Source organism: Marmota marmota, unplaced genomic scaffold (genome assembly GCF_001458135.2).
Source record: "Marmota marmota marmota unplaced genomic scaffold, marMar, whole genome shotgun sequence".
Taxonomy (NCBI): domain Eukaryota; kingdom Metazoa; phylum Chordata; class Mammalia; order Rodentia; family Sciuridae; genus Marmota; species Marmota marmota.
This window is the reverse complement of record NW_025999900.1, coordinates 37,618,945-37,634,958: the sequence shown is the minus strand read 5'-3', so window position 1 is coordinate 37,634,958 and position 16,014 is coordinate 37,618,945. Positions and strand designations below refer to the sequence as shown.

The 16,014-nt window shown below is 38.6% G+C and overlaps 1 protein-coding gene across 1 annotated transcript in view; it reads left to right on the top strand.

The window, feature by feature from the left end:
• Window positions 1-1,097: 1,097 nt before the first annotated feature.
• Rpgrip1 (RPGR interacting protein 1) overlaps window positions 1,098-16,014 on the top strand; it is a 37,580-nt gene continuing 22,663 nt past the window's right edge. The window contains exons 1-9 of the mRNA XM_048798851.1: window positions 1,098-1,320; window positions 2,278-2,438; window positions 2,908-3,051; window positions 3,522-3,672; window positions 5,885-6,651; window positions 7,068-7,410; window positions 8,571-8,755; window positions 9,279-9,482; window positions 9,842-9,974. Coding sequence (XP_048654808.1) covers window positions 1,098-1,320; window positions 2,278-2,438; window positions 2,908-3,051; window positions 3,522-3,672; window positions 5,885-6,651; window positions 7,068-7,410; window positions 8,571-8,755; window positions 9,279-9,482; window positions 9,842-9,974 — 2,311 coding nt within the window. The remainder of the gene's footprint in view (window positions 1,321-2,277; window positions 2,439-2,907; window positions 3,052-3,521; window positions 3,673-5,884; window positions 6,652-7,067; window positions 7,411-8,570; window positions 8,756-9,278; window positions 9,483-9,841; window positions 9,975-16,014) is intronic.

The window sequence follows — 16,014 nt, the reverse complement described above, 5'->3', positions numbered from 1 at the left end:
TTGTGGCTCAGCGGTAGAGCGTTCGCTTAGCACGGGCGAGACCTGGGTTCGAGCCTCAGCACCTCATAAAAATAAAGGCATTGTGTTGTATCCATCTACACCTAAAAAACAAATATTAAAAAAAAATCAAAAGTGGGCTGGGGATGTGGCTCAAGTGGTAGCGCACTTGCCTAGCATGCATGAGGCACTGGGTTCGATTCCCAGCACCACATAAAAATGAAATAAAGATATTATGTCCACCTAAAACTAAAAAAATAAATGTTAAAGAAAAAAAAAGTACTTAAAAAAATCAAAAGTACCTTCTGACATAGTTAAAGACAGCAAGAGGAAGATTAGTGAAACAGCATGGGGTCTTACAGGAGTGTCCTGGGAACAACTGATGTTCAACTCAGCAAAATGAAACAGTGTGGGGGTTATTCACTCTGAAGACCCTCTGTGGCAGATACTACTACTATTGGCTTCTTTCCCTCATCAGTCAGAATATTATTTTCTTGGGTCACCATATGGGTCATGAAGTGCTAAGGAATCATAATAATATCTTGAGCAAGTTATTTTCAGATGACATTTATTAAACCAATCAATAGGAAAAAGAAGTAGGAATAATTTATGTCAATGTCATTTCCTTTGTGTAAATGCTAAAGAACTGGCCATGTGTGTTTTATACTCAAAACAGTTCTGCCTGACAGCTAGACACTATAGAATGGAGGGTTCAGTTGTTGAAAAGTTTGGTTCCTGCCCTTCAGTATAGTAACTTGCATCTAGCTCAAAGGCAAGTATTCCATTAACTAGCCATTGGCAAGGGTCTAGAGGAATGAGGTGAGAAGAGGAAGATTTTGTTTCTCCTTTCTAATCCAGCTGTCCTGAGCATATCTTGATACACAGTGCCCTGCCTAAAGAAAGTCACTGTGCTAGGCAATGCACATGCGTATGACTTGGAGTGGTTGCTCAGTGAGACACTTGAGACCTAAACAGAAGTGATGCCGAGCAACTCCTCAGTGGCACCCAAAAGTTCCAAAGCAGTTGGTGAATGACAGTTACAAATAAAGTAGGGGCAGAAAAAACATGTAGAGAAATGAATGATGAACTAGACCCAGGAGATGTCAAAACTGTGTAGTGAAGACATCATACCACGCACCTTTGAATATCCATCTGACAACTCCCTTCCCATTTTCAGCATGCTGGACAGCAGTAATCAGCCTCACTGGAGCAATGAGCTCATAGCAGAACAGCTGAGGCAGCAAGTATCTCAATTGCAGGATCAGCTGGATGCTGAGCTGGAGGAGAAGAAAAAGGTCTTAGATCAGCTGTCCAGTGAGAAAGGTAAATCAGGTCTGAGAGAGCTCTAAGTGTGGCACCCCCTATATTTGGTTTAGTAGAAGGGAACTTGGGCTTTCATTTCTTCTTGATCCTATTCTTTTGTGGATCATAGATGACTAGAATAAAAACACTGGATATCAGGTCAGATTTACTATCAGGAAGACATGACACCTACCTACCTCCTGTGTATACTTTTTCCTATGTAGTGTCTTTCTATTTGGGAGGATGCTGAATTTTAATTTGTTATTTTAAACATTCACTTTATTGATTTAAAGGTATTAAAATGAATTTCTCTGTCTTTTGTCATTCTCATCAATCATTTAAGTGTGAGTAGGAGAATTCTTTTTTTTAAGCCCTAATATTTGAGATTACTAATTTTTATTACTACTATCATTTCACCTGCTATCTTAACTCTTGGATCACAGGCAATAATTATTTGCAATATTTTAAAACACTGTCAAAAAGATCTTTATCTTGCTGCTTCTTCCTGTTCTGTACCTTACTGTGTACTCTTAACAATTTTGTATGTCATCGGATTCTAGTGTATTCATAGGAGAGTGAAGGAAAAGAAATACAAATCAAGAATAAAAGAGGCAGAGGGACGGGTGTAGTGGCACACGCCTATAATTTCAATAGCTGAGGACGATGAGGCAGGAGGATCGAAAATCAAAGCCGGCCTCAGCAGTTTAGTGGCCCTAAGCAACTTGGCAAGACCCTGTCTCAAAAAAAAAAAAAAGGATTAGGGATGTATCTCAGGAGTAAAGCACCCCTGTGTTTAGCCCCCAGTACTTTCCCCCCATGACCAGAAGACAATCCTGTTTACTGAGTCAACAAAGTAAAATTCCTTTGTAGAAATAAGAGAATTATTTCTCTTAGGGCAAATTTATAAAATGAAATGAACGTTAGTGGGATCTGACTGACTATGATTACCAGTAACTTTCTGGATTATTTTTTCTCCAGCTCAAAACAGGGTTCTGAAGCTTGAAGTTACCAACATCCTTCAGAATCATAAACAGGAAGTAGAGATCCTCCAAATGACAGCCACAACACCTGAGTCTCCTGATGATCAATCTGAACCCGACACTCACCCAGATCTGTTCCTAGAGACAGCTCTGGTAGAGGTAAGAACCTCTTTAAACGAATAAGTCCACTCTCCAGAGGGATCTCTGCAAATATCCCTAGGAAAGATGCAGGTGTTAAAATGCTCACTGAATATTTTGTCCTGACTGAGGACCATATTTGGAGGGATATATGAGAAGGCCAAGAGTAGAGAGGGCCTATTGAAATCCACCTGCTTTTTTCCATGCATCACAGCTCATAAAATGTAGAATCTTTTTCAGATGAGGACTTGAATTGATCTGCTGAGAAGCAAATTGCCATTAGAGGCTGTATAACTTCTGGTGCTGCTGCTTCTGCAGACCATGAGGACTTGACAGGAGGTGCCTTTGTGAAGTAGCACAAGTCTTTTTTTTCCACTGGAGTAAATTTTGTTGCTGGCTTCTTACTACTAGCAGCAACTGCTTTATGGAGAAGAGTTGTTACTCTACTTGTCATATTTATACTCCTTTTCACGAATGTCTTTCTCTGTAGCACGGGGAACCAGAAATACAAGAAGAAAAACAACTGTCCCAGATGCTAAGTGAATTGCAAGTATTGCATGCAGAGACCACACTAGAACTAGAAAAGACCAGAGACATGCTCCTTCTGCAGCGAAAAATCAACATGTGTTATCAGGTGCAAGGAAAAAATGGTGTGGGAAGGGATAGATAATTGGGCACATGGGAATTATAATACCACTCCCAAGACTGGTAAGGAAGCAAGACCCAAGTTTCCAGAGCTGACACCAGGTGATACACTGTCCCATGCAAACCCAGAATGTGCTGTCCTTAGAAGAACTTAAGGACTCACACTTGCCCATGGCACCTTGGCATTAGAAGCCAGTAGATGGGGCTGGCTAATAAAACTGGCAAGTGTGAAGCTTCTGGTTTAATTATTTCCAGTCCTAGAGAAATACTAACCTATGACACCCTTAGCACAAGTAGTCCTAGAGGGGTCTGTGAGGAAGCTAGGCCTTTTTATAGTGGTTCACTCCTCCCTGTTATGGGGATAGCAGTCTTCTTTACCCAGCAAGTGCCACCTTTCTATCTGGGCTTTTGTGTTCTAGGCCACCGAGATGGGAAAGTTCAGACATTATTTTGTTTTAGGAGGAACTGGAAGCAATGATGACAAAAACTGACAGCGAAAGTAAAGATCACAAAGAAAAGCTGGAGAGGCTGAGTCAGCTCCTAGATGTCAAGAACAACCGTATCAGGCAGCTGGAAGGTATTTTGAGAAGCCATGGCCTTCCAATATCTGGCAAGTCCTAGTACTTTGTTCTCATCTTGGGCCGCCTCACCCAGCTAATGCCTGTATTTTCCTTTGTGTACAATCTGTGCAAGGCTGCCTCTTGTGTCCTTAACTTAGCCCTCCTGTTCTTTATCCTGTCATCTTTGTGTCTTTAACATGTTGTTAACATCTTCTTTCCTCCACTAATGTCAGTGTGTTTCTCTGATTTCTCTGGAGAGTTTCAACCAGGCTCAATAATTGTTTCCAGGGGGTTGATTATATTTCAAGAATGAGAGCATCACTATTGGCCCTCAGGATGGTAAATCAATCTATCCTTCTCTCTCTCTCTCTCTCTCTCTCTCTCTCCATTCTCTATTCAATCAAATCCTGCAAAGCTATTTTTGTTTGTCAGGTAATACACCTTTATTACTCATCTCCTATCACTTCATTCAAGGATGTCAACAGTCACAGGGCAGCTGTCACTTAATGCATTTCATATTGTGCTACATCCTATTTTTAGTATCATCACTGCTGGACAGTGTTTGCTCTTGGCCTTATATGTCAAGAAACTAGGCTTTATTGTCATACTCAGTGATGAGAGGCTTGACTCACTAAATTCACCAGAGATCGATATTTAAATAAAAAAATAATCCACAATGGTGGTTGTTCCATTACTGCCATTAGAATATTTGGAAACACTGATCAGGGCATCCCTCTTTCTGGCAAGAGAATCAGTAATAAGCATATTACTTAGTAAGCATGGAAATAGAATAAAGGGAGATGAGTCATTCTGGGGCATGACTTATCTATGCGAGGGTGAGTCCAATAAAATGTCACTGTCATATTATAACTAAGAAAATACCCCCTTGGATTAAAATTCTCAAGTCTTTCAGATTCAGGGTTTTTCTCTTACAACCAAGCAGGATAAATACCCTGCTTATGAAGATTCATTTGCTTAAACTTACAGTTGTCTGATTACTGCTAAGGTTAAAGAGCTTTTCATAGTTTACCAGTTATTTGCCTTTTGAGAATTGCCAGTTCCTGGTCTTTGACCATTTCTTAGTAGAATCTTATTGCTTAGACTATTAGCCTTGTGTCATGTAGTGCAAAGTTTTAAATATATTGTATCTAATTATATTAACCTTATAAATTAAGAACGCATTAACCAATTAGCTCATATCTGTACTGCATGTACATGCAATGTCCGTATTTCATGTTTTAACATGAAGACATTCTAATGTATCCAGAACATTTTATTCTATTGATTTAACTCTTAAAATAGGACATTCACCATCAACAGGCTGTGATGACTCAAATACTCTCAATTTGAAGTAGACTATATATCAAAGTTTCTGATTGGGTGGGCATGAGAAGTAATATCCAGATTGGGTGCTGACTACATATCTTTGCATCCCACTACCAACATTTCAACCCACTTCCAGTAAGTCTCCTCTTCCACTTTTTACTCCATTATCCTTTGAATTGAAATGATTTTTTTTCCCCTCTGTAATTAAACCAGCGTCTTTTTTGGGGAGAAAGGGTTTCTGGGGATTTAACCAAGAGGGGCTTTTACCAACGAGACCGCACCCCAAGCACTTTTTTTTTTTTTTTTGCTACAAGGCCTCACTAAGTTGCTTAAGGCCTCACTAAATTGCTGAAGCTGGCCTTGAATTCCAATCCTCCTGCCTTAGCCTTCTGAGCCACTGGGATTATAAGTGTGCATCACTGCAGCTGGTGATTAAAACCAGTTTCAGAACAGAATAAAAATTCTTTCAACTGATCTGGCTGAAAAAGGGAAGCATTTCTTGGCTGGGCCCAATGTGGTGTAATAGACATCATGTCTGTAACTTGCTAATCTCTCTTGACCAACACACAGAAATTTTGGAAATTTCGCATTTTGTGTTACTAGTGTGTCTCTTGTATAATTACTGATTAATTCATTTGACTTTGTTGTAAACCAAAACAATATCCTCTGTATGATGAAATGTGCTTCCTGAGTTGCATTTATTTTCCAGCCACTCATTCAGTATTTTCTCTCTGAAGAAGTATTGACTATTTGGTCATCAGAATTCAAAGCTCTTGGTTGTCATTCTTTTGCTCTTTCTTTTGAATCATGAGGTTTCTTGAAATCATCTCAACATGGACTTCCACCATGTTTTTATTCTCCTTCTCTGTATCCTTCTGTAGGCCAAGGAAGAGCTCCCTACCATTTAATGGATAGGCAGTTTTCTTTATCTTCTAGAACAACTCAAAGATGTTGCTTATGGCACTCGACAGTTGTCTTTGTGTTTGGAATCACGGTCAGCCCATGGAGCGGAGGATGAAGTGGACATTTCTTTGCTGCATTGGAGTGAAAATCTTTTTGAACTGCATATCCACCAGGCCTTCTTGACACCTGCTGCTCTGACCCAGGCTGGAGACATCCAACCTACCACTTTCTGCACTTATTCCTTCTATGATTTTGAAACCCACAGTACCCCATTATCTGTGGGGCCACAGCCCCTTTATGACTTTACATCCCAGTATGTGGTGGACATAGGTTCCCTTTTCTTGCACTACCTTCAAGTGGCTTCAGCCCGGGTTGATCTACATCAGGCTGTGGGCAGTGAGCACCATACTCTTGCGACTGGACAGATTTGCTTTGACAAAGTGCTGGAGACTGTGGAGAAAGTCCATGGCTCAGCTGTACTTACTGGTAAGTGCTGTCAGCTTCCTACAGCTCCTAGGACCAATGCAGAATCTCCCAAAGCCCATAGTTTCTTTTCCAGTGGTTTCCTGTTTTCATTCTCTGCCTTTATTCCCAATCCTTGCCACACCATCTGTATTCTCCATACCTTTCATACTTTCCGCTACCCAGGAGCTGCTGGAGAAGACTGCGGGGTGCTAGAGTACTGGATGAGGCTACGCTTGCCCCTAAGATCCAACCTATGGGCATGCAATAAACAAAAGAAAGCCCAGGCCTACCTGTCAGCCAATGTGCTTGATGCCTGGAAGGCTCAGGAGGATGAGGTGAGAAAAAAGATGTGCCCAAGCATCTCCAAGGAGCCTCAGCCAAACAGCTCATGAGAACAGTTCAGTCTTCACTCTCAAAGAATATTTGTTGAATGTGAATGAAAGAAAAAAGCAACCACACCAAAACTAGTTCAGATCCTTCCCTTGGTCAAACTTGAGTTTGGAGTGAAATCATGCCCTAGGAGCTAGTGACCACAAGACAGCTTCTCTATCACTAAGATAGGGGCTGAGGACTGGCATCTCCCCTGGATAACTGCCAGAGCCAGTGGGCATGCAGGTGAAGGGCATTAGGTTTGTGACCCAGTCAGGATAGCAACTCTCTAGATTGTAGCTCTTCCTCACCATGGGTTGGGCTTTACCTATGACACTCTCAGGCTGCCCTCTTCCTCAATCCAAGACCAACATCTTTCCAGTCCAGATCAGAAGCCTGGAAACATCAGAATGAGCTGCGGATTGAAATCACCAGGTGCCGTGGTCTCCGGAGTCGAAGGCTGGGAACTCAACCCAGTCCCTATGCCATGTACCGCTTCTTCACCTTTTCTGACCATGACACTGCCATCATTCCAGCCAGTAATGATCCCTACTTTGGAGACCAGGCTCGATTCCCAGTGCTTGTGACCTCTGACCTGGATGAGTATCTGAGGCGGGAGGCCCTGTCCATATATGTTTTCGATGATGAAGACTCCGAGCCTGGCTCCTACCTTGGCAGAGTCCAAGTGCCCTTGCTGTCTCTTGCACAGAACAAATCTATTAAAGGTGGGAGTTCCAGGTTGTTACATCTTTACACCCTCCCTCCCCAGTGTTGCCTCCTTGTTCTGATTCTACTATTCTTTGATCACTTGCTTGGAACAGTCTTTCAAACAAGCTGCTGAAGACTTTAGAATATTGTCAAGAGCAACAGGGCAGAAGACTTAGAGCCTCACTGCTTGTGTGGAAACATGGGCTTCCATTCCTGTTCAGCAAAAAATCAGGATTCACAAGGGGCTTGACCCCCAACCTGAAATCCATACCTGTGTCTCTGGAAAACTTTTTCAAAGTCTGCAGTGCTTCCTAGTACTTGTCTTTACCTGAGGCCTATTTCTTAGTGCATGACTAGATCTGATCATAATTTAATACACCCCTGTGATTGTCTTAACTTGTTTTAAATGTTACATATAAATCAGACTTCCATGCCAGACCATGACAAAGACAAATTTTTGGGATATGAAGCTGAGCTTCATACTATCTTACTTTATTTTCTTCCCCAGGATTGTAGGGTGCACCTAGGAGGGGTCAGCTGTCTGACAACAGTCCTAAGAGAATGAAGTAGAGGTATCTGTGCTCTCATTAGGAATAGTGGATAGGTACAGCCAATACTAATCATCTTTTTCTGGAAGTGTGTGAGGCCTCTTTCCTTCTAATACCACAACCACTTAAAAAAAAAAAAAAAGCTGACACTTTTGCCCCCAGCTCACCCAAAAGAAGGAGAGGTCATATGACCCCTCTGTTAATCAGTGTTACAAACCAGAAGTTGAACATTTAGGAAAGAGCCATTTTGCTAAAGTATTCTTGGGGCCACCTGAATGTAGGTGATTGCTTTCTTGGAATAGTTCAGTAAGAATTTAATGATAGTTATGATAATGTAATTTTTTTTTACGGACTAGATGACTGATGACAAGCAAGCTGTTATTTCTCTTTATACATCTTTTGACTCTGTTCCTGAAATCTGAGATACCCATCTTCCCCTTTGATCATCTAACTGCCCTGCTGTTTTGTTACTTCTGAGTGCATCATTGTCATGATTATTTGATGGATGTTAATTAATTTCTAACAAAATGTGATGAAATGTAAGAAATGGGGGGATAGATAAGATGCTGATAAATGCTCATTGCCTACTTCATGTGTTTAGGTATTATTAAAGTTTCTGTGTTTCTCAGGTGATTTTAACCTCACTGACCCTACAGAGAAACCAAATGGTTCTGTTCAAGTACAACTGGATTGGAAGGCTTGCTATGTACCACCTGAGAACTTCCTGAAACCAGAAGCTCAGACTGAGGAAAATGACACCAAGGAAAGTCTAGAGATATTATTTTCAGAGGAAAAGGCTTATTTTCCTCCCCAGGTAGCTCTCCCAACTCCTGAGGTAGCAGATTTCTGCCATTTCTATGGAGTGGAGTTGAAGGGAGCACTATTAAAATTGGCATAAAAATTTTTCTTTTGTGAATGTCACCACTAATGCAAATTTAATCTGGACACTATTTTTATTTTTTTTGGTAACAGGGATTGAACCCAGGGGGGTTAAACCACTGAACAATATCCCCAGACCTTTGTCATACTTTATTAACAGACAGGGTCACACTGAGTTATTTAGGGTCTCACTAAGTTACTGAGGCTGGCTTTGAACTTGTGATACTTCTGCGTCAGCCTCCTGAGCTGCTGGGATTACAGGAGTGTGTCACTGTGCCCAGCTCTGGAGGCTATTGATGGAGCAAAACCCTGTATTTATTGTGGAGAAGGAGAGACAGTGTCTTTCAGTTCCATGGCAAGAGAAAAATGAAATCTAATGCTAATTCATAAGTCCCTTTCTTGAGTATCAAGATTGTTAAACTATCATCTTTAAATTTGTCTCTGATTCTTCTATTCAGGACCAGATAGCATTTTCTGAGATTCCCATTGAAGCTGACCAGTATCAAGCAAAGAGAAAACTTCCTCAGATGGGAGAAAAAAAAGAAAAGGAACACCAGGTTGCAAGCTACTCAAGAAGAAAACATGGAAAAAAAATAGTTGTCCAAGGAAAGAATAGAATGGAGTATCTTAGTCGTAACGTCTTAAATGGAAATACACTACAAGTAAGACCTTGAAATCCCTGAAGAACTAAAATATGGGTTGTAGTATCCCCACATCTTATTCTCAGAGATAGAAGCAGATGAAGATATATAAGTAATAATCATAGCTATTTGTGGCTAGCTTTTCTTTTCACAAAGACAAGTAGTTTAATGAATCCTTGGACTGTTTGCTTCATGTCAAAAGCAATTTAATTCACTATATTATGTACTTTACAATTTATACTTAGAAGTTTAATAACATATACATGTGTATATATGTGTGATAGAGCTAGTATGAAAGAAAGAAAGAAAGAAAGAAAGAAAGAAAGAAAGAAAGAAAACAAAGATATGACTACTTACATAATATTATTCTTATTCGGAAGCAGGTGAACTATACCGAGTGGAAATTCTCAGGGCTTAACATAGATGATGGTCTTAAAACTCAGACCAATGAAAAGGAAATGACATTATCACAGTCAGCACTGAAAGAAGAGGAACCCCCACATCCTATAAATGGTATTGTCTTTCTAAAATCTAAATTTTCTGTTTAATCATTTAATGATTTTATAAAGCTAATTACTGACTGGTTTTAATTAATTTTATTTAATTAAATCTTTTTAATTAATTTAATTAATCTTTTAATGAGAAGTTAGTATGTAAGTCTCTAAGCCTGACTTGGGTTACAAGTATGAGGGTTAGGCCAACCAAGGCTGGAATTCTTAGTGAAGGGACTGTATATGTAGCTAGTTGGCTAGCTAGCTTAGTGACCTACTATTTGTAAAATGTTAATTTGTTTCAGGGTCTTGGGAATTATTGTTACAAAGAATTAGGAGGAATGTAACCAGTTCATTTGTGAAGTTAATTCAAAAATTTAAAAAAAATTATGGTAAGGCTTTGAATTAAAAAATAGATGATTTCAGATCATCCTAATGGCAAACTAGGTAATTTGGATTAATTCTCCCATGAGTGACAGTTAGAAAGCTAAAGTAAGTATATTTTAAAAATATCTTCTTAATGTTTCTTAAAAGCATTAAAGTGCCAATAAGAAAGGGAAGAATTACCTAACCTAGACCAGGGAAATGTGGAGCTCAGAGAGGTGAGTTGGAACAGCTTCAGCCCTGGGACATTGCCAGTCTGGAGGAGGCTGAGAAGAGGTTGAACCATGCTTTGGGTGGACTTGTGGGGTGGGGAAGTAGGCATGTAGTCCAAATTTAGCGTCTTCCCAGGGTAAGCAATTGTCTGCCCAGGATAGAATTTCCCACTTTCTTGTCTGGGACCATGAGGACAGCTCTATTGTGAGCCTCTTATACCCTAAGATGCAAAATTGCTTTTTGGAGTAAGGGTTGATTTGATGTCTACCAGGATTCTTGACATTGGAGTTATCTGACATAAACTGCACAACTGTGTTTACCACCTTCATGAAGATAAGAGCTGAGCTTTAAGTTTTCAGGAGAAAATGGGGCTATGAAAATTGGCATCTTAAGTTTTTTACTTACTTTTTTTACTTGTTTATTTTTATGTGGTACTGAGGATTGAACTCAGTGCCTCATGCATGCTAGGCAAGCACTCTACCACTGAGCTACAGCCCCAGCCCGGCATCCTAAGTTTTAAAGTAATTTTGTTTTAAAATAATTTCGAATTTACAGAAAAGCTACATGAATAGCATGTGCTCTCTCTCCCCCCCCCCCACACACATCATATATTTTCAGTTCTTCTTTTTACTTCTCCCCATCCCATTCTCCTCCTCTTTCTTCTTTTCCTCCTCCTCCTCCAACCCCAGTCCCTCATGCATGCTTGTCAAATACTCTACCTGAGCCACAACCCCAGACCAAAAAAAACACATATACCCTTCACCCAAATTTGTCAGTTTTTAATATTTTTGCCACTATTTACTTTATCACATTTTTCTGAAGCCCTTAATTTGCAAATATTATACCTCCTTACTACTATAATTGTTTTCCTAAAAAGGGGGAATTATATTATCGTAGTATAATTATCAGATTTGCAAAACTTACCACAAGGACATGTCCAGTCCATGTTGAGAATTTTCTAGTTGTTTGTTCCAATGAAGTTCCTTAGATCAGGCCGTTTTTCGTTTGTTTGTTTGTTTATTGTTTTTCAGTCCAGCGTTGTGCATTGAAATTTAGTCACCTTTCTTTAGTCTACTTTAACCTGCAACATTTCTTCCTCTTTTGACTCTCATAATATTGTTATCTTTGGAAGATATAAGAGAGTTTTTCTGTAGAGTGTTCCTTAATTTAGATTTTCTGATGCTTTTTCATATTTAGATTTAGATTATGATTTTTTTTTTTACAGGAATAACACAGAAGTGATATTGTGTACCTCTCACTAAATCATAGTTAGGCGGTACATGATGCCAGTTTGTACTGTTATAGTGATGTTAGCATTGATCACTTGGTTAAGAAAGCATCTAAAGCTCCGGAGGCTGAGACAGGAGGATCACAAGTTCAAAGCCAACCTCAGCAACTTAGTGAGACTCTGTCTCAAAATAAAATATAAAAATTAAAAAAGACTGGGTGACTCAGTGATTGAGTGCCCCTGGGTTCAATCTTTGGTACCAAAAAAAAAAAAAAGTACCTGTCAAATTACCTTTTTTCCTTTGTAATCATTGCATAATCTATGAGAAGTTATTTAGAGATTGTACAAATATCTTGCTCATTGTGTCATTTTGCTTAATAATTTGTGCACCCATTTGTTTTTTTCTAAATCATTACAAAATATTTTTAAAATATGTAACAGATTTAGAAGTGAACTAATATAAATTATAGAAGTAATAAATACAGAAACTTAAAGAAAGAGATAGGTTGAAAGAGATAGGTTGAAACTGACATGAGAATTAATTAAAATACCCAGAGTAAAGCAAGCAGAGACAAGAAGGAAAATGCAGGGCTGAGGTTATAGGTCAACTTGTAGAGAGCTTGCCTAACATGTGTAAGGCACTGGGTTTGATTCTCAATACTGCATATTCATATATATATACCTACATACATACATACAAAATAAAGGTCCATCAACAATTTTTAAAATACGAAAAAAATTTAAAAAAGGAAAGTGCAAAAAGAAAGGAAGAAGAAATGAGACATATGGATAAAATGAAGAGGTCAAAGCTACACTTTATTAAATAAGAGAGAAAAAGGAAGAAGGACAGAGACAGTAAAGTAAATAATGACTTAGAGTTTTCCAGAACTAATAAAATATATTGAGTCAGTGAAATGAACTCAGACACATTAAGAAAAAGTAAATTCAAATCTAGGTATGATTGGAGTAAAAATTCAGAAAATAAAAACAAAGAGAAAATATTAAAAGCAACCCTTTATGAGAAATAGACAACCATTGGTATATCAGTGAGAAGAGTAGCTGACTTGAGCTGGGGATGTGGCTCAAGCGGTGGCGGACTTGCCTGGCATGCGCACGGCGATGGGTTCGATCCTTAGCACCACATATAAATAAAGATGTTGTGTCCGCCGAAAACTAAAAAATAAATATATTAAAAAAAAAAAGAGTAGCTGACTTGTTAAGGGTTACCAGCCTAGCCAGAAAAGAAGATACTTTCTTTTTTTGATGGAGGACAGGAGGCCATACTGGAGCACTTTACCAGTAAACTACATCTCCAGGCACCCCCCGCCCCCTTTTTAGTTGTAGATGGAGATAATTCCTTTATTTCATTTTTTTATTTTATGTGGTGCTGAGGATCAAACATAGTGCCTCATGCAGGCTAGGCAGGTGCTCTACCACTGAGCTACAACCCCATCCCCATCTCCAGCCCTTTTGCATTATTTTCTTTTCAGACAAGGTCTTGCTAAATTGTTGAGGCTGCCCTCAAACTTTTGATCCTCTAGACTCAGCCTCCCAAGTTGCTGGGATTCCAGTGTGCCACTGTGCCCAGCACAAGATATTTTCAATGTGCTGAAAGAAAATAATGAACTGCTAAGAAAGAGTCCTCCACCCAATAAAAATATTCTCCCAGAAAGGAAGCAGAATAGATATTTTCAGACAAATGAAAACAGTTTGCCTCCAAGCCACATATTAAAAAATCATTCTTTAGGCTGAAGGAAAGTTATCCTAGAAAGAAACACAAGTGCAGTAAGGAAGAAAAGCAAAGAACATGCTTATGTAAATGACTATATAAAGCAAAAATACTAGTTTGTGGGTTTAAATATATTTGGAATTTAAATAGATAATGTGGTGGATGGAACAGTAGCCCCCAGGAAAAAAAAAAAAAAAGTCCATGTCCTGAATCCTAGAACCTGTAAATATTGCCTTATTTGGGAATAAGTTATTTGCAGATGTAATTAAGCTAAATAAAGATCTTAAAATGAAGATCTAAGTGGACCTTAAATCCAATGACACACACAGGAGAGGAGGAGGCAATGGGATGGTGGCGGCAGAGATTTATGTAGCCACAAGCCAAAGAACACCTGGAGCAACCATAAGCTGGAAAAGGCAAGGAAAAAAATTAAAAAAGAGCTGGATATGGTAGTGGACACCAGCAGCTCAGGAGGCTGAGAAAGGAGGATCTTGACTTCAAAGCCAGCCTAAGCAATTTAGTAAGGCTCTGTCTCAAAATAAAACATAAAAAGGCTTGGGAATGTGGCTCAGTGGTTAAGTGCCCTGGTACCAAATAAATAAATAAATAAATTAAAAGAGAGAAGAAAAAGGAAGAGGCAGACTGTTTCTGAAAGCCTTTGGTGAAAACATAGTTTGCCAAACGTTGATTTTGGACTTGGGATCTCCAGAATTCTAGGACAATATTTTTTTTGTTATTTAAATCTTCCAAGTTTCTACTAATTTGTTATGACACTCATAAGAAATGAATGCAGACAATTACAAATATTTGGGAATTAATTAACACACTTATGAGTCAAAAAAGAAATATTACCAAAGGTTAGAAATTATATTAAATGGAATAAAAAAGTGAAAGTGCAGCATTATACAGCTCATGAAGTGAAACTAACTCAGTGCTTATAAGGAAATTTTTATAGCCTTTAATGGTTAAATTAGTAAAAAATAAAAATATCAAGTCAATAATCTCAGCTTCACTTCAAGAAGCTAGAAAAAAAATCAAACCTAAAGAAGTAAATAAAAAATATCAGAGTAGAAATCAATGGAATAGCAAACAGAAAAAGAATAGAGCAAATCAGTGAACCTAAAAATTGTTTTAAAAGATCAACAAACTTTCCAGGCACCATGGCGTACGCCTATAATCCCATTAGCTCAGGAGGCTGATGCAGGATGATCTCAAGTTCAAAGCTAGCCTCAGCAAACAAGGAAGCCCTAAGCAATTCAGTGAGATTCTGTCTCTAAATAAAATATAAAAGGGGGCTGGGAATGTGGCTCAGTGGTTGAGTGACCCAAAGTTCAATCCCCAGTACCCCCCCAAAAAGATCAACAAACTTGAAAATAAGCCTGTATCTAGAATGACTGAATTAGTTAACCCTTATATTTGTGGTCAATTGATTTCCCACAAAGATTCCAAGCAATTCAGTGGGGAAATACCAATCTTTCCAAAAAATGGTATGGGGACAATTAGGGAAGCAAAAAATAACTTAGACCCTTATATCACACTATGTGCAAAAATTGATTAAAGTGGATCATAGATCTAAATATCAGAACCAAAACTATAAAATTTCTAAAAGGAAACAGAAAAAAATCTTAACCTTAGATCAGACAATATTTCTTGGATATGACAAAATAATAATTGATCAATAATAATTGATAAATTGAACTTCTGCAAAATAATAAACATATGCTGGGCTGGGGATGTGGCTCAAGCGGTAGCGCGCTCGCCTGGCATGCGTGCGGCCCGGGTTCGAACCTCAGCACCACATACAAACAAAGATGTTGTGTCTGCCGAAAACTAAAAAATAAATATTAAAAAATTCTCTCTCTCTCTCTCTCACTCACTCTTTAAAAAAAACAAACAAACAAAAAATATGCTATTCAAAGGAATCCATTAAGAAATTGAAAAGACAAGATATGGACTAGTAAAAAATATTTGCAAGTCACATTTCTGGCAAAGGACTTGTATCCATAATCTATAAAGGACTCCTACAAGTAAATAATAAAACACCCCAATTTGAATAGAAATTTCACCAAAGACAATATACAAATGGTTAATGAGCATATGAAAAAGAAAGTCAACATCATTGGTCCTCAGGAAAATGCAGAATCACATAAAGAGGTACAGTTCACAGCAACTAGATTATTATATTTCAGAGGCAAGAGAATTACAAATTCAAGACCAGACGGGTAATGTAGTGATACCTTGCCTCAAAATAAAATAAAAAAGGGCTGAGGGCTTAATTAATTGGCAGAGTGCCTGTGAGTTCAATCCCCAGTACTGGGAAAAAAAAAAAAAAAGGAAACTATAAAGTAGCCTACCTTAAAGCTAAGATTTTCTGCTCATCAAGAGATCATACAGACATGCTACAAGGTGGAAAAGATATTTGCAACATGCATAACCATCAAAGGGCTCAAATTCAGAAAATATACAGAACTCTTGCAAATCAAAAGAAAAAAAAGCGGGGGGGGGGGG